Source organism: Sceloporus undulatus, chromosome 2 (assembly GCF_019175285.1).
Source record: "Sceloporus undulatus isolate JIND9_A2432 ecotype Alabama chromosome 2, SceUnd_v1.1, whole genome shotgun sequence".
Classification (NCBI taxonomy): domain Eukaryota; kingdom Metazoa; phylum Chordata; class Lepidosauria; order Squamata; family Phrynosomatidae; genus Sceloporus; species Sceloporus undulatus.
Window position 1 is genome coordinate 129,766,077 of NC_056523.1, and position 21,147 is coordinate 129,787,223.

The window sequence follows — 21,147 nt, forward strand, 5'->3', positions numbered from 1 at the left end:
GTGTGATATCCTCCATTGATGCCACCGACCATCTCCATGGCAGATTTACCAAAATTGGAGGTGGAAAGATTGTTTACCCTCCAATATTTCACAGATGAATGGTTGGCTAACATCAGAGTGTGGTCAAAACCATATGGCCAGACAACAAGAGGGCACAAGTTATTAATGAAGAACACATAACATTACTGTACTACTTTAAGAAGGAAAACCCTGGAATGAATACACTGAGTTTAGGAAAGTCTGCAAGGAGAGGGAAGCAAAAATCCAAATATGCCCACTGGAAAGAGTAAGACTGCCTTTCCTTTTCCTCCTGCTGAGTTGAGTGCAAATTACTTTTGCACACTGAACTCTACCCAAAATTATTACTCTTGTGCTTTACTTTCCTGCACTTTGCTGTAGTCTGGTGGTGGAGGTCAAGACTAGAGAGATCCTGTACACAAATTAAATGCTTACAGATTTGCGGGGGCAGGAGTGCCTTCTATTGGCACAAGTCTGATCCTTTTTGTTTGAATTTCCCACTCAAACTCTCATCAAGACCTGGGTGGGTGGGTTTGCATTGTGTTTCCTAATCTGGAGGTGCAAAAATAGCTGCTAGAGATGCCTCCGATCACCTCCACAATCACTTGCCCCCCCTCCTCCAATCCTCTTGAAGGCTGCATTGGGGGGGTCTTTTGAAAAGAGTGGGAGTTTTGGTTGGAAATCCATACTAGTCCCAGACTCACCTAAACATGCAATTATAATAGTAGGCCGTTGTAACTCACTCAGTGGCACATCCATTATTCATTTGTCCATTATCTCCTTATTGTGGCAGAGTTGGGGTGGGCTGATGGGTGGCTGTGAGGAAACGTTGAATGGTCTACCATTAAGATTTGCAATGTAGCTGCACCTACACTGTAGAAATAATTCACTTTGACTTTAAGTGCTGTGGCTCATTCCTATGGAATCCTGCGATTTGTAGTTTTACAAGGTCTTTAGGAGCGCTGGTGGTGTAGTGATTAAATGCTGGTACTGCAGCTACTCACTCACAAACCACAAGGTTGTGAGTTCAATATCAGCCAGGGGCTCAGGGTCGATTCAGCCTTGCATCCTTTCGTAGGTCGCTAAAATGACTACCCAGCTTGTTGGGGGCAACTGGCTTAAGGAGTGCTTAAGTGCATTGATATGTGGCATAGAAATGTCCTTGCTATTGCTCTTTAGCTTTCTCTGCCAAAGTGTGCTGGTGGCTCACAAAACTACAAATCCCAGGAGTCTATAGGATGGAGCCATGTCAGTTAAAGCGGTGTCATTGAACTCAAACTGAATATTTTTCCTACAGCGCAGATGAACTTGTATCTCACCATACGACTCACTCGTCAAGACCATCAGTCATGAATTTCAAAGATGCATTTTACATTTACCTACTGCCCTACGTATTGTAATATGAATACTGTGTGGAGATGTAGCTTAATATGTGTATTTTATGTAATGATTATGTTTTAACCATGTTGTCACCCGCCTCGAGCCTTGAGGAGAGGCAGTAAGAAATGAAATTATTATTATTATTATTATTATTATTATTATTATTATGGGAAAGGCAGAGGGTAGTGGAAAGGGAGGAAGACTGCAGGCCAGAAGGCTAGGCTCAATTGGAGTGACCACTGGCACGGATCTGCAGGGCCTGAGCAGAGCGGAGGGCAGAGGGTCTTGGAGGGTCTCATCCACAGGGTCGCCATGGATCAGGATCAACCAGAGGGCAGTTGACAACAACACCAAGAGTTTCGTTAGAGGTTTTGTGTGTTAAGAACTTTCCAGAATCCACAGATTCCAGTGCAGCTAACAGTGACATGTGGGGGGCCCAGATGTGTCCTCATGGAGGACATGGCCAAAACAAAAACTCAGAACACTCATCGAAAGATAAATTCATGCTCCTTAGCCATGCTCTGAATGGAAAGCGTTTTGGAATTCCTCCTCCTGGACAGAAGGTGGAAATGTTTAAGGGGACCAGGTAGGTCCTCACTGCAAAAACTGAATGTATGATATTCAAGAAATAAATGCAGAGCATAACCAAATAAAAGCCCAAAACACTCGTGTGTGTGTGTGTGTGTGTGTTTATGCTCCTTAGTCCTGCTCAAAATGGAGGATATTTTGGCATTCCTCCTGGACAGAAGGCTGAAATGTAGGACATGCCCAGGAGGAGGAGGAGGAGGAGGAGCACTGGTCACCCTGACAACATGGCCGCCTTCAAAGCTGCAGTGAGACCATCACTCTCTCTCTGCATGTGTCTCTCTTCATTTTCGTACCTCTATTGGCCACGTCGGCGTCGCATTTTCATCGGGCATATTTCCAAGGAGCGGTTGTCGCTCTCCCATTTTCTTATCTCTAAGGTTCATCACAGGCGCGCCGCCCGCCCGCCCGCCCGTCGCAGAGTAATTACGTCAGGGATGTTGTTGTCTTGCAGGAGGGCGACGTGACGTGGCCGAAGAGGCGGAAGCGATGCTGCGGCAGGTGGGAATGAGGAGGGGGGCGCAGGAGAGAGGGGGCGCGCGCGCGGGCGGGTGGGCGGCCCTTGGAACGCGCGGGGGGGGGGGGGGGGGCGAGGGCCAGAAATGGGGGGCGGGGCTTCCTTAGCTCCTTGCCAGTCGCCCCTGGAGGCTGAGAGACTGTGGCCAAAGGGGCCCCGAGGCCGAGCAGAGAGTCCTGCTCTCAGAGAGTCTCCCAAAGACACTTTGGAGCGCCAGGGATTCCTGGGGAGCTCTTTCATAATATCCTCATAATATCTGTTTATTTATACCCGCCCTTCGGCCAGCGGCTTAGACATTGTTATTAGACCTTTCCCTCAGGCTCCCAGTCTCAACATCTGAACTCTGTCTTTCTGACACAAGGCTCGATGCTCACAGGACTACAGTTCCCAGAATCCCATAGCATTCAGCCAGGGCAGTTAAACTGGGCTGGAACCGAATTATTTCTGGGCCAGCACTCAAAACACTGCACACTCTGGCTCTCCATAGATTCCCACGGCTGTTATTACATTATTAGATTTCGTGTTATGTCCGGCTTTCCTCCCAAAACTGTTAGAAGGCCTCCCAGAATACCCAAGTCTGCCTGTAATGTGTCCTGTATACATAGCTTTTTGTGGGTTTTTGTGGCTGTGTGGCCATGTTCGGGAAGAGTTCCTTCCTGACATTTCACCAGCATCTGGCTGGCATCTTCAGAGAATGACAACGCCAGATGCCACAGATGACTCTTCCGAACATGGCCACACAGCCTGGAAAACCTGCACAAAACTATGGATCTCGGCCGTGGAAACCTTCGACTTCACATATCCTGCGTACATACACTTAGGAGGCAGCGAGACTCAACATGGTGCTATATCCACACTGCAGAATTAATGCACTTTGACACCGTTTTAAACTGCCTTGGCTCAATGCTGTGGGGTTCTAGGATTTGTAGTTTTGCAAGACAGTCAGCCTTCTGGGCCAAACGACAACTCCCAGAATTCCATAGGATGGAGCCAGGGCAGTTAAAGTGGTGCCAGACTGCATTCTGCATTGTGGCAGCAGCCTCACGGTGGCACACGGTTTGAAAGAACAGTACCGTTGATAGAAATAAAGTGTTAAAAGTAGAATTACCCCATTTACAGCACGCCATCATCATTTCTTCTTCCCTGTGATTGAGCTCTGATAAATTATATAGACGGGTGATTCTCAAACTGTAGGACAGGCCCTGATCCCTCCTCCTCTTCCCAAACTTTCCTATGTGTAAAATTTACACATGCGTTGGGTTAAATATTGAATTTGCTTAAATGAAACTGTTCTAACTGATCCTATTTCCTATTAGCTCCTATTTAAAAACTTTCTTATACTCAGTTGTAATATAAGCTTAAATTCTAGCTGCAGTAACACATTATTAAAACTGAATAGACTTAAAAGTTTGCGATGCAATCAGTTAAGCTGAAAAGTTTACTGGCTTGGAGCCAGTACTCAACAGATAAGGTGAAACTCAACATAGTGCTATTTACTTCTAAGTACGTCTACATAGCCATAGCAAAGGTATCAATGCCATTTAAAATTAAGTAAAGGACCATAGAAACATCCCTTACATTGCCTTTTGATATAACAAAATATTAAAATACCACGTGACTTTAAAATAAATTGTGTGCGTTTTTTTAAAAAACATAATTTATTCTAAGCACTTAGAAGTGCATTTAAAAATGAACAGAAACAAAGGTGAAAATTGGGGAACTGTTATTTCAGGGGGGAAAATATAAATGCAAATGACTGCCCTTTAAATAACTTTTCCTGGTGTAGAACTATTAAAGAGGTAGAGCCAATGTCCAGAGTCTGTTTGTCCATAATTATGGTGGTTGATTATGTATCCCAAGAAGTAAATTCTACTGAATTCAGTTAGGTTTACTCCCAGGCAAATGTCACACTCATAGATATGTTTACCGTTTTATGATTATGCCTAGCAAACAGAAAAATTTGCACAAATGTTTATGATGACTGGGATGGAGAAGTCTGATCTGGTGCTACAATTTTAAAGGGTTTGAGGGAAATGAAGGATCTGAACTCAACAAGTACAGAAAGATTCTAACTGAGAAACAGTGGAGAACTGTTAAGAGCCAGTGCAGAAGGCAATAGTGGGTATGTTTATGATAATATACCTTATTTCAGATAACTTTAGTTAAATAACCTTTTGCCTTTAAACTGCTTGGTTAATGGCTTAAATTAAAATAAGTTTGCATTTTACCTGGAATTTAATGCGGGTGTCATCTGATATTCTTGAAAGGGGCATATGGTATTGTCCAGTTTCACTATAGAAAAGGTGCCATGTATTAGAAGAAAGACCTTTTTTCACATCTTTTGTTATTCTCTTTTTATGTAATAACATACCAGAATCAAATAAGAAATAGATGTGCTCTGAACTTACATTGTGCTATAATTTGTCTGCTCAAATAAAAGTAATTCTGTATCGTTTAGAGTCTGTTATTCACAACTGAGTAAGACTTCTCATGCAAGTAGTCATGCAGCAGTACACTGGGATACTCATTCTAGGATACATATTGCTTAGGATGGCCCTTTCCCAACGTGTTTAAGGTGTGAACTGCATTGGTCTAATCATTGTCTCCTGTAACTCCTTCTCACTTCTGACTTTAGGACAGTAATGATGACACAGAAGATGTGTCACTCTTCGATGCTGATGATGAATTGTCTAGGCGACCCAAGAAATCAAAAATCAAGTAAGTGATCGCTACAAATAAAACAAATCTGTCATCTCTTGTACTTGGTGTCTGCCTCATTGGCTGTGAGTTTGAGGAAATTGTAGGTTCTGATATTGATTATTCTTGTAAGCTGGATGTCTTGAATATGAGGCAGTATATCTATATAAATTTTATATGTACTTCTAGAGAGTGACAAAAGTCTTTCTGCTTGCTGCATGGGCCATAGGAACATAGGTATTTATATGTAACATAACTTTTTTTATGTGAAGTTGGGAATGAAGACAAATAAGATGTTTGCAACTAGTCTGTGACATTTGCTTGGCCTGTGCTCTCAATAAATTTTACAAGGAAGTATTGTGGGCAGGTATGTCTTACAACATGAACTAGTTTTTCTACATATTCATGTTGAAGATGAAATATAGTCAGCCCTCCACATTTGCGGCTTTGACTTTTGCGGTTTTGAGTATTTGTGGATTTGATTAATATGGCCTCTCTCTAGGAATTGCTATGTCCTCCAGAGAGATTCTGGTGGAAATTAACTACAGAGTTGCATTGGAGGGCCTAGAGTACCTAGAGAAAACACATCTAGGCCTTTGTAGGTCCTTCAAGATGATTCTGTAGTCAACGTTTGGTAGATTCCGACCACAGAGTTGTGATGGAGGACCTAGACATTCCTAGAGAGGTGGTCTCTCAGGTTAAAAAGTAGTGTTTCTTTATTTGTTTTTTGTTTTGTTTTTACTTTTCACGGGTTCCTCTGTCCACAAACCCAGCAAATGTGGAGGGAATACTATAGTAATAGTAATAATTGGTTTTAATTGTGTGACTATTATTTGCTATTTGACATTTTTAATTTGTTGCCTGTTTTACTGAACCCTTTCCTGTATTGTTATGCATTATTTATATATATCATGCTATTACTTCTTAAATTGTACACCATGGGCAGGTTTACTTTATCTATTTTATTGTTTGTATGTACAGCGCTATACAAATACAGCACTATATAAATAATAATAATAATAATAATAATAATAATAATAATAATAGTTATTGTGGAGTGCCACAGTATGAAAATTATGTTTGAAATTTACTGAAACTGTGACTGACTACAACCCTCACTAAGCCTTTGAATTCAATAGGAGTGGAGGTCAATCACTAACTAAATTACTATTTTCATGTGTCTTTCACAGACATCCAATTGCCTCCTTTTTCCACTTGTTCTTCCGTGTCAGTGCAATAATTGTTTACTTACTCTGCGAATTGTTGAGCAGCAGCTATATTGCCTGTATGGTGACAATCATCTTACTTCTATCTTGTGACTTCTGGGCAGTGAAGGTAAATCAATCTGTTAAAGTTTATTGATACGGTAATATATTTCATACTAACAAAAGATGTAGGTAGATTTCATGTACTACCTAACTTCAGAAACACAAGCTTCAGTTGCAGTCCTGCCAGTATTATTTATTTATTTATTTATTTATTTGTGGTATTTATACCCCGCCCTTCAGCCCTAAAGGCTCTCAGAGTGGCTTACAATTATTATTTTAATTAGACAGTTCCCTGCCCTCAGGCTTACAATCTAAAAAGACACGTCACAAAAGGAGAAGGGAATGGTGGTAGGGAACGGGATCAGGTCCAGCGGTTCTTCTCTCCCTCTGAGGCCTGGACCAAGGCAGATGGACTGGAGGGAGGGCTCTGCTTAATTGAGGCCAGGCCTGATGGTGTTGGTCCTGTCCTTTTACTCCCTCCAGGCCAGAAGATGACAGTTGGGAAGGAGAGAGGGCCTTCTTCCTCAGGCCCAATGGCGTTGGGCCTATCCTTTCACTCCTCCCAGGCCAGTAGAATCATAGAATCATAGAGTTGGAAGAGACCACTAGGGCCATCCAGTCCAACCCCCTGCCATGCAGGAAATCCAAATCAAAGCATCCCTGACAGATGGCCATCCAGCCTCTGTTTAAAGACCTCCAAGGAAGGAGACTCTATCACCCTCCGAGGGAGTGCATTCCATTGTCGAACAGCCCTAACTGTCAGGAAGTTCCTCCTAATGTTCAAGTGGAATCTCTTTTCCTGCAGCTTGCATCCATTGTTCCGGGTCCTGTTTTCTGGAGCAGCAGAAAACAAGCTTGCTCCCTCTTCAATATGACATCCCTTCAAATATTTAAACAGGGCGATCATATCACCTCTTAACCTTCTTTTCTCCAGGCTAAACATCCCCAGCTCCCTAAGTCGTTCCTCATAGGGCATGGATTCCAGACCCTTCACCATTTTTGTCGCCCTCCTTTGGACACGCTCCAGTTTCTCAATGTCCTTTCTGAATTGTGGCGCCCAGAACTGGACACAATATTCTAGGTGGGGCCTGACCAGAGCAGAATACAGTGGCACTATTACTTCTCTTGATCTAGACACTATACTTCTGTTGATGCAGCCTAAAATAGCATTGGCCTTTTTAGCTGCCGCACTGTTCACTCATGTTCAACTTGTGGTCTACTTGGACTCCTAGATCCCTTTCACACGTAGTTTCTTTCAGCCAGGTGTCACCCATCCTATATCTGTGCATTTTATTTTTCCACCCTAAGTGCAATACCTTATATTTCTCCGTGTTGAATTTCATTTTGTTAGCTTTGGCCCAGCTTTCTAGTCTATTCAGGTCATTTTGAATTTTGATCCTGTCCTCTGGAGTATTAGCTACTCCCCCTAATTTGGTATCATCTGCAAATTTGATAAGTATGCTTCCAATTCTGTCATCCAGGTCATTGATAAAGATGTTGAATAGCACTGGGCCCAGGACAGAGCCCTGTGGGACCCCACTGGTCACTTCTCTCCAGGATGAAAAAGAGCCATTGTTGAGCACCCTTTGGGTTCGGCCGGTCAACCAATTACAGATCCATTTAACAGTTCCTTTGTCTAGCCCACATTTTACAAGCTTGTTTGCAAGAATGTCATGGGAAACCTTGTCAAAGGCCTTACTGAAATCAAGATATACTATATCCACAGCATTCCCTTCATCTACCAAGCTGGTAATTTTATCAAAGAAAGAGATTAGGTTTGTCTGGCATGACTTGTTTCTCTGAAACCCATGTTGACTTTTTGTGATTATGGATCAACTTCACATCCAAAAAAAGAGCTGGAGTTCTGTTTTCTGTGTTTTTTAACCTCAGTAGAGAAGTTACAGGAGGAAAAACTTTTGTGGGTCATTGTGGACTTTTAAGTGTCACATAAGAAGGGCAAGCTCTGCCATTTTGTCATGCTATCAGTGTTGTTGTTGTTGTTATTGTTGTTGTTACAGTTGGCCCTCTGTTTTTGTGGAGGATCTGTTTTGCTCCCCTCCCACGAAAACAGGCTCGCGCATATTCAAGCCTCATAGGCTTCAATGGGGTGCACACCATTAGAAATAGCGGAGATTGCCCCTCCACGGTTATTCGATGGCACAGATCCACGATTTAGGAGGGGGCGACTGTATTTTCCTGTATATTGTACTTTTCTCCCAATAACGAGGCTTAAGGTGGCTAAAAACATATTTTAAAACAATACAGGTTAAAATGATAGAAAACCTTCAATAAAAGCATAAAGATAAAAATATTTTAAAAGACATACAATTTGTAAAGTTAAGAACATTAAAAGTCATTTTAAAATTGTATACAAACTGTGAAATTTGATTTGTGATGTTATGGTAGTAAAGCTCAGGAGTACATTTAGTGAGACACAGAACTGTTCTGCATAGGGTGGTTTGTTTTTGTTTTGCTGCCTGGAGTGAGGTAATGAATAACTTTGGCTCCTGGTTGATCTGTCAAGAAGCACTTGTTTCACGCATCCCAGAGTCATTAATGGAGGAAGCAGTTCTTTGGAACTACTCTATCTTGTGGTAACTCGTGTCAAGCAGCCAGTTGCAATAAATCCTTTGGGATTGCTGTGTGTGAAGTCTAGATACTAGCCTGAGTATCTGGTGGGGGCATGTTTGCTTTTGTTGTTATGTGCCCCCAAGTAAACTCTGACTTATGGAGATCATGTCCTCGGTTTTTCTTTGCAAGATCTATTCCCAAGCTTCCTCTTAGGCTGAGAGATTGTGACTTGCATAGCATCACCTAGTGAGGTTTTTGAACAGGGATTCAAACACTTGGCCTCCTGGAGTCTTAGTCCAGCAGTCAGAGCATTGCACCTTACTGGTGCAGAAGCATGTTCATGGATGGATTAATAGCTGCCTACCAAGAACACAAACAAGTGGGTTCTAGAGTAGATCAAGCCTGAACTCTCTTTGGAAGGTAAGATTACTTTGGCTATGTCGTGAGGAAAGATGAATCATTAGAAAAAATGGTGCTAGGAAAGGTGGATGGCAGTAGAAAGAGAGGAAGACTACACCCTAGATGTCTAGACACAATCAAAGAGACCATAGGCCCGTGCCTGCAGTATCTGAGTGTGCCATGAAGGCAGCTAACAACTGATGTCATTCAACACCACAAAAGAAATGGCAACCCTGTCTTTCCCGTGTTGGATGTATAAAGCAGAGGTGGCTCATTCTTAGGGTTCCAGTCTATGACTTTCATGCTGTTTTTAATTCTCTCTAGAATATCACAGGGAGGTTGATGGTTGGCCTTCGCTGGTGGAACCAGGTTGATGATGATGGCAAAAGCCACTGGGTATTTGAAGCCAGGAAGGTAAATATTGCCCTGTTGCTGAGGGAAGTATGGAATTGTTGTTATGTGGTGGTGTGTTTCTGGACTGTTGGCACATTGCCTTCAAGCCCCTTTGCAGACACTAGGAAGGATACATACAACCAGACTAACACATAGGTGTGTGTCAGTAGGAGGTATAAATATATGTCTAATCTGAACAATTAACTTGCTCAATCCTCTACTTTTGTGACTATTCTAAAAAGACACATACTGCTTTGCAATGAAATGAATGATATTAAGTTGTTAATTTCAATTTACTGTATTGAAAGCTTTAACAGATGGGACCAAGCTGTATCTAATCATACCAGCTCAGACGTTTAAAAAAACAAAAACAAAATAAAAATCAATAATGTCCATTGGTGAGGATTTCTGAACTTTCTTCTGATTCATGGATAAAGGATTACCATTGCTGAGACACATTTTTTGGGAAAAGGCTACATTAGTATTTATGTATTTATTATAGCATGCTGCTCCATAATCAGAGACAAATATAAATAGTATAATTGAATGAAACATAAAAATACAAACACATTTTAAATTAAGCACTGTTGCTTTGCATTTTAAACTGTATTTCTTTACATTCTTAGACATCTACTCAGGGGAAGAAAGCTACGTCAGAAGCAGAGTCTAGAATCTTCTGGTTAGGACTGATCGCTTGCCCTTTGCTCTGGGTGATTTTTGCCTTCAGTGCCCTGTTTTCTTTCAAAGTTAAATGGTTGGTGAGTGGAGAACTTGGTAACTACCTTAACCAGACTGATTCCTTTGGATGCATATTGCATTGAGGCCCTGATTCTATCATGTGGTGTTGCCTTTGTTCACAGGCAATAGTGATTATGGGCGTGACATTGCAAGGAGCCAATCTTTATGGCTATATCCGGTGCAAATTGGGCAGCAGGAAAAATCTGACCAGTGTGGCAACCTCATATCTAGGCAGGCAGCTTCTGCGGCAGGTAATTTTGCTTTTGCTTATAAGTCTACTTTTTTCTTGCTCTCTCTGTATGTTTTCATATTTTCATGATTCTGCATTGTCTGAATTTTATGATGGACAGTGGTTTAGACAACTGAAGACTTTCAGAATTCAAAATCCTACACCAGCATGTACTGGTTTTCCAACAACTGGGAAGACTGCTTGTTCTAATCACCAAATGGGTATTACTGCACAACTCTTTGTCCTGCTGAGAATGCATGGTGTAAGAGCATTCATGGCATAAAAGCTTGTTCAGATGTACCCCTCAGGAGATGTCCAGCCCCAGAACGCTCAGCAGGATGCAAGGGTATCCTTTCTTAGTGGCCTTTGCAAGACAAAGAACCAGTAGTTGTGGTCTGTTTTTGCTCATCCCTGTCTTAGGCTGCAAAGTCACACACAGTATTGGAATAGGATTCTTTAATTTTTGCCCCAGGTCAGTTCACCATCAGTACAGAGGTTATCCCATTTCATTATTCTCCCTGCATACTATAATAACCCTTATCCTACTTTTTATTTATTTATTTATTTATTTATTTTTTGCTTTAGAGTTTTGTTTTGCTTCTTGATTTAGCATCCAGAGATGTGGGTCTCTAAAGGAAAAGGATGTTTGCTATAAATGATGGAGTGCTCAACCATGAAGTTTCTTGAATGATTTTGAGATAATCATTCTTCAGCCTAGACTGCAGTTTTCTGAAGAAATAATGCAGTTTGGCAACACTTTAATAATAATAATAATAATAATAATAATAATAATAATAATAATAATAATAATTTTAGTTTGGCAACACTTTAAGTGCTGTAGCCCCATGCTCTGGAATCCTGGGATTTGTAGTTTTACAAGGTCTTTAGCCTTCTCTGTTCAAGTGTGTTGATGCCTCACAAGACTCCAGATCCCAGGATTCTGTGGGATGGAGCCATGGCAGTTAAAGTGGTGTCAGATTGCATTATTTTTACAGTGTAAGTGTCCCCTTAATCTACTTACTCCCTCAGGGGTTGTTGTAAAGATGGGATTATCTCCAAAATATGGCTTTTCATAAAACCTTTGGGTTCTCATTGATTTCATCCAAATTAGAACATGTGCATAGTTTTAAACTTTTTTAATTGGAAGGAAAGTCTAAAGATATGATAGTAATACAGTGGTACCTCGGGATACGAATTACCCAGCTTACGAATTTTTCGGGATACGAAAAAATCCCATAGGGATTTATTGTTTCGGGTTACGAACGTTTTTTCGGGTTACGAAAAAACGCCGGCGCTGTTTAAATGGAGCCGCGGCAGAGCCGCGGCTTTTTTCCCCATTAGCGCCTATGGCAATTCGGGTTACGAAGGTTTTTCGGGTTACGAAATTAGCCGCGGAACGAATTAATTTCGTAACCCGAGGCACCACTGTAATCCAATTGTATGTATTTTTAACATGGTCTTCTGTTTCTTCCTTACCAACTGTCTCACTCTTGTTTTGCCTGGGATGTTTATAAATCATGTATTACAGTGTTTCCCCATAGTTTGAAACATTGCTGTAGGGCAGTTTTTACCAAGACTTTGACCACCAAATCAATAAGGTTTGTAAGAGCTTTTAATTTCCCCAGGAAGCACACAGTAATGCTTTAATCTTCAAATTGGTCATAATAAACCATAAAAACTGTATATTAAATCCATGTTGTTGATACTGTACTAAGACAGTACAGTACAGCAAATACTTTCCCCCAAAGTGGAAATAGTTAATTTTCTGGAGTGATTTTCCCAAGGAATCTGATGGCCTTGAGTTAATCCTGAATTAATGTTTTTACTGTTGCTTTTACAGACTGTGACCAAAGAGGACCAAGCAGTATCTTGAAGTTCAGGAAGAGTCCCCAGTTACTTTTTTGATCACTTCGGGAGAATGAGAAAAATTTCCTTGAACCCTGTACAGAAGATTTATAAGATGTGTGTGGATTTTTGTAATTAAATATACCTTACAGAAATGCTAGTTACCTCTCATTTCTTACAACTTACAAGGGTTTGCAGAGTGCTTCCTGACCTTTAACTTGTCACTGGACTTTTTAAAATGTAAAATTACTCTGTTTATTAGATGTTTATGAAACTATATTTCTTAAGCATCAAGATCTGTTCCAGAGAGTTTTGTTTTGAAATGCTGGGCAGTCCAAAAGCTGTGTATCTGAAAATCTCCATGCTAGAAGGTTTGAGTCATCTCTCGCTGCCATGAAAACTGAAGAATGTCGCCTTCAATATAGTATCTGATATATTTACGTAACTACAGCAGTCACTTTCATTTTTTAAACAGCACAATTTGTAGCTCTTAAGGTTGGAGAAGAGAAGCTGAAAAATAGAGGGAAAACTTTCTGTCAGAGGATTAGATATAGAGCACAGGAGATCAGAACTTGCAGTTTCCTAGTTGGAACAAAGGGATTCAATGCTAAAGACATCATTTAGCTTTCCTGTTTGCTGAATCTGAGGCATCATGGATTGGATTTTCAGATCCCCTGAGGAGTATGGCATCATCTTACTTCACCAGCAAACCCCCCCCCCATCTTCATTTTCAATTTCTGAGGAGTTGTGGTGGTGGTGTTTTTTTTTTTTAAATTGTCTTTTACACCACGAGAGCAAACTGTCAGAAGAATATGACCTTATTCTAATACACTTTTGAAAAATACTGGATACATCTGGCTATTCTTTCAGATTTCCTGAGTAATAAGTGAAAATAGATAAACTGTACTCTTGGTAATCTATAGAAAGTAATGAACAATAATATTTATGAGATATTGACTGTTGTTGGTTAGAATGCTCTTTCTGTTCTTTCTACAGGAGATAGCAGACCAAAGTAGTGGGCTGTTCTTTGGGTTCTTCATTTCTGTCTCTTTAAGGGTCACAATAGTTGTGTTTACATGTAAACTGAAACTTTGGTAAAGCATGTGAATGTGAAGTTGGAGGCTTTCATGGCTGGCATCCATAGTTTTTTGTGGGTTTTATGAACTATGTGGGCATGTTCTAGAAGAGTTTATTCCTGATGTTTCACCAGCATCTGGCTGACATCTTCAGAGATTGCTTGCCTGGAAAAGAGGAACTCCTTTCCAGGCAAACATTCTCTGAAGATGCCAGCCACAGATGCTGGTGAAACATCAGGAATAAACTCTTCTAGAACATGCCCACATAGCCCGGGAAAAAAAAACCCCAATATGTGAATATATGTTGTTTTTTTCTCCTTCTCATTTTTTGTGGCTGTTAAAATCCAAAAATTATGTCCAAATGTCAGCAAATTAGTTTGTGTTATGGCTTATTAAGACAAGCTAATGTCAAATTGTGGTTTATGAAGTTGGCTTGTTTCAGTAATTAAAATTAGCTACAGTTCAGGTTCAGATGTAATAATAAATTGTGATTAATTACAAATGGAGTTAAAAGCATCTGATCACATAACAGCTTCACTAGAAGAAGTGGGGAAGTGAATGAACCTGAGGCTCATTCACATAATGCTACCATACTTTGGCTATGTTCAGATATTCCAACAAGGGTTCCCAGCCTTTTCTATGTGGCACACTCCTAGAAAATGTTTGTTTAATGTTTGCAGCCCCTACAAAAGTAATAGGTTTGAAGAGGAAGAAGTCTAATTTCTAATTCTGGAATCACAAATCGAACTATATAGAATACTGCGGGTGAACAAACTGAACTTAAATAAGATTTTAGCTCAGTGCATAAAATGAAATCTAAATTGAGCAATTAAATTCTAATTTATTCATGGAAAAATTACTGATGACTTGTGACTCCAAGGACACAAGCCACTCATTGTTGCACCCTCTGAAATTCCCTCACATACCATGGGGCTATGGCCACCCCAGGTTGGGGACCCCTGTGTTACACTGATGACTCTTAAATGTACAATTTAACCATTAACCCGGTGTGTTTAGTTTGTATACATTATGGCTCCATAGAGAGTTCTGGCTTTATGTATATCTCTGTTTAAACATGCAAGTATTCTATGAACTGGTGGTTACTTGCATACAGTTATATGGTGTTTTGTCTGTCCATGCCATTTTGCTATCATTTTTGCTTTTGTGTAGTTACTGGATTTGATAGTGATGGGGAACGGCTGTCCACACATAGGCCACAGTGCATACAAAATATTCTGCAGAAACATACAAGAGACAAATGTCCAAGCCTGCCTTCTGCACCATATGTAGCATCAGTATATCTGTGTCACATGATGAGATGGCCCTGAAATGATAGTTATGTCAATACTGAAAAAATATTTAAGAGTATTCTTTATGGGTGGAGAATTTTAAATCTGGGTACTCATTATCTCAGCAAATGGTAGGCATGGGAAGATTTCAGCTTGCCCTGAACTAGCTGTATGCATGTATAGTCAGGCATGTATAGTCACAGGCTCAGCTCAGTTCACTTCAACTGGAATATGACTCAGCTGGTAATCATCTTTTTGAAAGGTTGCATTTCTTTTCTGTCCTTTGCCATGGACTGAGGTGGATCCAGGGAACAAACCTCAACTTGTTCAAACCATGGCTGGTTCTGCTTTTTTTCAGGATTAGGTCTTTTATTAGCAGGATTTTGTTAATATTTAGTGCTTGCTGAATACGCTTCTATAATAATACTCTTCATGTTGAATATGATCATTTTGCAGATTTCTCTAGGTGTTTATTTGAGAGTTAAAACTGCATTCAGCTTAAGAAAGGTTAGCAAGTTGTGATTAGTAAAGAAACAGTGGTTATATTGAAAACTTACTAGAATGTTTCTTGATAACTTAATGTTTATGTTCGAAAGCAGATTCTATTGAGTTGACAGCTTGAAAAGGAATATTGATAATATTTGTGTTTGGATGTATGGATAATGTCTTGAGTTTTCCTTTTGGGGGGATGCTATTTAAAATCTCTAATATGTTTTCAAAGAAAATGACATGTTTTTTCAAAGAAATCTATTTTTTAAAAAATTATGAGGTTTTGAATTTGCTTGATGTTAGTGTGCTGGCATCATTCGTCTGTAGTGATATGTAGTATTTGTTGTTTCAATTTAACAAGTTTGTGTTTTCACACTGGTTTCTGATAGCCCTCTTTCTTTCACTGTAGTGTTTTTCTTGCCATTTGTATGTTCCTTTAGTTCCTGTTTTTCACAAACTTGCTTCTGTATTCTACGGAGAACAGCAATAGTAACACACTAAGTAGTTTTGTTGAGCAGACTAAACTTTATCACTGTGACTGGACAGTGGAATTATCAGGAAGTATATGGCCTGCTGATTGTTTGCCAGAATCAACTAGACAAATCAAAAGTAATACCAAGTCAGATTGTCTCAACAACAGTTGTAAGTCATGTATTCTTCCTCCCATGATAGTCATAAAAGTACTCCTAGCTGTATATACATTTAGTAATGTTAAATGCAACATAAATTGGTGACTTGTGTATAGCACTGGGTCTAATAGCAGCAAAACTTTCATCCCACTTCAGAAGTAATATTTTACATTTGATAGCTCACAAGTCAGCATATGAAATAATGAGGATCAAATGTAGGGTCTTGCATATATAAACTGCTAGACAATCTTGAGCTTGTTTATTTTACCATTAGTTTTGTGACACCAACAATAAATATGCAGCCTCACAAAATTGCATATCATAAGGCATTGCTCCCTGCTTCTCAAGAATGTCTCTTACACTTTCTCCTTATGAACGGAACTGACCTTCTGGTCATGGCATTTCTAGAGTTCCACTGACAGTCTTATTTAACCCATGCTCTGAAAGGGTTATTAGGTTTCACTTCTGTGTGCCTGGTCATCTAACAAACCTAGATCCTTTTAGTTGCCAGGAAGAGCAGGATCTCAATAGTGTTCATGGCAGCATATGTTGTAATGTAAGGATGGGTTAAAATACCATCAGTCCCAGCTACTAGAGCCAATTGTGTAGTTGATTCTCCACATCCTGGAGAGTTTTTTGTTGACCTGTAAATTGGGTAGGTGATCCAAAGAAGACTACATTCCAACTTGGATTTCATATTGAAAGGATACCTTGAAGAAATAATTAAATAATTAATCAGTTGTGATGAATGGGTTTTCATTTTGGTTAGCATGGTGATGTTTACAAGTTGCTTGGGAGAAGTGAGGTGCAACCACTTATCTTAGGCCCATGTCCATTCTGGCAGACTAGAACCACCAGAGAAGGGCTGACTAGTTGAGTGGTGGAGATTGTACTGTATATGCTTCTTTGAAAAAAGGTTGTGTTCCAACTCCTCTGAAAGAAGCCATCATAAGACTTCATCAGCCAATGTCTAAGCTTAATATATAAGTAAAGGCGTGAAGCCTTTCGTAATCTTTTAACCTCAGAGGAATCCTGAAAATTACCCCTTCAAAAAATTATATCTATAAGTGCTGGGAATACACAAAAAAACAGTGGCAGAACATTTAAATCTCCCTAGGTAATTCCATCTCAGATGTCAATGGTCCTTGAACAAAATAACTACAAAGGTAGATTGGAAAGAGAAACAGCAGAATTGGAATTCATCCATAAACTATAGTCCCTTAACGATGGATTGAACAGGGACAATGGTTTCCTGGCTCACTACACACATTTCAACACTATCTGACCCCATCCTCAGGGGCTGTCCTACATTTATCTATTTTCTTCACCTACAGGGTTGTTTCCAAAGCCAAAGTGGCCTTGCCTCTTGATTTCCATACACATTGGAAAGTTCACAATGTCTTTGTTCACTAACAACCATTGTTAAACTGGACTTGCTACTTCATTTCCGTACACAAAGGATTTTGAATTTGAATTGACATTCTTGCATATCAGTGACATATATATGTCTGTCCCTGGTTTCCACTTCACTAAATACATCTGAGGAAGTAGACTGAAATCTACAAAAGCTCATGCTGCCAACTTCTTTATTTCAGTTAGTCTCAAAGGTGCTACCAGATCTCTCTACTCTGAAAAAAAGTAATCTTTTCTCTTGATGAGGAGTTCATGACCTATTTCTTTGGCGAGAAAACAAATGCTGTCCTGTCATATCTCGTTCTCTCTCCCAGCCCCTTAATACTGGAACATTTACGAGCAGGACTGTATTCCATCATAACCATTGAAAGCGCTGCCTGAAAAGTCCGCTAGATGGCAGTTGCCAGTACTATGGTCCTGACATAAATTGTGTGCTTGGGATTTTTTCTCTCTCAAAAAAAGTTTTACTTTGTTCAGGACATAATTCATAATCATAGTTGAAATGTATAGATAAAGCCTTTAAAAACACTTTGATCCATTGTGCTCTTAGGTGTACCTCCTAAGAGAGTACCTGTGTACCAAATGGACACCAAAAGAATATGAGTATTCATGCACATATACAAATATGTGTGTGTGCAGAATGAGAGTGAGAGGTTTTTACAGATAGTTCTGCATAGTAAGTTTTTGTTGTGAGCCTTCAGATTGTTTCCAAATTATGATGACCCTAAGGTGAACCTATCATGGGGTTTTCTTGGCAAGATTTGTTCCAGGGAGGGCTACCTTTGTCTGAAGCTGACAGAGTGTGACTTTCCCAAGACCATGCAGTGGGTTTCCATGGCTGAGCAGGGATTTGAACCCTGAACTCCAGAGTCCTAGCTCAGTGCTCAGCAGGCCAGTACACCACACTGGCTGTAATAGTAGCCTTGGGCAATATTCAGGAATATTGTTATTATTTTTATGTTGCCTTTTGACCCAAATACCCTCTGAATCACTGAATAATGTATTCAGTCTCAAACACCTTGAAGATCTATGATTTTCTTAATGTGGGAATTCCCTCTACTAATGCAGATTGCAGTTGTTCCATGCCGTCTACAAGCAAATGATCTGAATAATCCAAGAATCTTAGGAACTTCTATCCCTTTTCCCACCATTCCATCACCATTATTGTAGGTGTGTAAGGCAGCTGTGGAGGACTGGGGAATGTGCTGAACTATCACATCCACCGCTGCTTTCCTAGGTGGTCGGCTAATAGCCATCTTTCTGGTGACTCAACCTTAGGTGACAGGCACATACCCTGAAGCCTTACCAGCTTCTTATGGCCTGGCTGAGCTTACATACTACTCAGGCAACAAAGCAGTAAATAGGAGGATATAGTAAAATGTAATTAAAAAAACACACCAGATCATTTAGGAAAGATCCTTTCTTCAAGACATATCCTTTGCAGGTAATGATGAGGTGGAACAATATTACACTATGGCTTTTACACTATGATCCTTTACACTCAACCCTCTAAGTTAGCTATTAGGAAAAATGAAATGTAGGAATGAGCTAAGCTGGGGTGTAGCTTTCCACTTGGAAGTCCTATTGAGCTCAAGAACTGAATATACACATAATATGGTTAGGCTGTAAGTTAAGCTTTGGGAGGGCATTTGGTTTTAATTCATTATGCTATGCATTGTGTTATGGTGTTTTTAGTTTTAAGTTGTAATATAACTTGCTTTTTCAACTTTGAAATTTATAAACTAAAGAGCAAATGACACTAAACAAGCTGAAACTAAAACAATCTTTTCACAGTACTTCATTCACTGTTTTATGAAATTACAAAAAATATTTTCCAGCTCCCCTCCTTGGGAAAAGAAATTGGTCATGATGACAGGTGACACTTTTCCAGCAATTCCAAACAAAATGATTTTCTTTTCCACTATTGTATTTTTTTAAAAAACACATCTCTTTTTCTTCCCCATTTCAGCCTGTATGACTTTGCTTCATTTTAAATAAATAAAAATGGGTGGGCTTTGTATTTAGTGTAACATGTAGCCTTGCCCAGAGAGGGACACTGCAGGGCTTCTGTTCAGCTTCATGGAAATAAAACCGTTCAATATCTCTACATGAAGCAGATGGATGAGGTCTTTAGGAGTATTGGACTGGGTGCCACTAGTATGTCAATGATGCTCAGCAATATTTTTTCCTTTCCTTAGGGAGCAACTGGGCTATGTAGGTGCTGGACTAGTACCGAGATGGGTTGGATGAGATCTTAATAAACTAATCTAAATCCTGTTTAAATTGGAGGCTATATGGACTGGTGGTTCTTGAGTCTAGTAACTGGATAGGCAACCTGACCAGGGTGGGATTGCACTCCTTGGATGGTGTGGTTGCATAGCTTGGGAATACTTTTAGATCTATCTCTGGTATCGGAGTACCAGGTGGACCTCATGGTTCAAGTTTAGCTGATCTGCCAGTGACAGTTTTTCCTGGTAACTTAGCCACAGTAGTTCATGAACTAGTAACTTCCTGATACTGCAATATACACTTTGCAGAATTACCATTGAAAAGCAGTTTGGAAGCTGCTACTATTGCAAAATGCAACATCTAGATTGCTAACCAAAACATCATAGAGAAACCATGTAACACCGGTCTTAAAGGAACTGCACTTCCTGTCATAATATTTCAGTTTGAATTCATTGTGATGACATTTAAAGCCCTGAACGGTTTGGGGTCTGTGCAAAGTTAAAATGTGGCTCGTTATTAAAGCCTTGGGAACGGGTCTAATGATTTTATCCAATTTCCATATATACATGGTTTGAATTGCTCTAACACATCATTAATTTATTTTAATTTATATTGTTTAATATGTATTTAGACTGTAAATTAACTTACTGTTTTAATATTCAAATTTTCAAAATTGGTGTTATTGTAGCTCTCACTAAGATGCATGGGTACAGGGTAGAATATAAGAATTTTAATAAAACAATAAAAATAAATAACTTTTCCCATGGAGAAGAGACTCTTATGATGTCAGTTTCCAGGCAATAGATTTATGTGCAGGGGATTTGGTTCAGGCAGGATGAGTCATGATGGAGGATCCTTGTTGACATCTCCCAGAAATTTCACAGCCTGGCTTGCATTTCCCCTTTGGTGCTCAACTGTCATAGTAGAATAAAACACTACTCTTGCGCTTGCTTCTTCTTTTTCCCTATCTGGAAGCCAAAGTTACATTCTATGGTTTGTTTTGTTGTAATTCTTGCCTTGCCCCACCATTTATTCTTGGCAGGTTGGCAGGATTAGCATTTTTAGCACTTCCTATATGCAGAGCCGTTTCCTTCCTCTGCAGTTTCTCACACCTTTCATTCTGGATATGACAGCTTTCTTTTGTTCCTTTTCTCTCTGCATCTTTCTTTCTCTCTTTTTGCTTTGTACATTTTTCACTACCACTTCAACAAAGACTGAAAACTTCAAAAAACTCACCCATTTTTTATTGTTTTGATTCAATTAAAGCTGTAATCCATTCCCAGCACATGGGAACATTATACAACTATGCCAGTTAGTACTGAAACCATAGGGTAATATAGTATGTGAGAAACCAGTGATCTGATTCAGTGTAAGGGAATATT

General features: G+C 39.8%; 1 protein-coding gene across 2 annotated transcripts; it reads left to right on the forward strand.

Moving 5' to 3' along the window:
• Positions 1 to 2,357: 2,357 nt before the first annotated feature.
• On the forward strand, positions 2,358 to 12,800 carry LOC121923903 (Golgi apparatus membrane protein TVP23 homolog B-like). 2 transcript variants are annotated; one of them, XM_042454834.1, is made up of 7 exons: positions 2,359 to 2,484; positions 5,136 to 5,218; positions 6,388 to 6,532; positions 9,760 to 9,849; positions 10,455 to 10,586; positions 10,689 to 10,817; positions 12,636 to 12,800. In XM_042454834.1, exons 1-7 carry the CDS (start codon positions 2,473 to 2,475, stop codon positions 12,666 to 12,668), a joined length of 624 nt encoding a protein of 207 aa, XP_042310768.1. In that variant the 5' UTR covers positions 2,359 to 2,472; the 3' UTR covers positions 12,669 to 12,800. The 2 variants fall into 2 exon arrangements, with proteins under 2 accessions (XP_042310769.1, XP_042310768.1); XM_042454835.1 differs by lacking the exon at positions 9,760 to 9,849 and having other exon boundaries at positions 2,358 to 2,484.
• Positions 12,801 to 21,147: the final 8,347 nt, after the last annotated feature.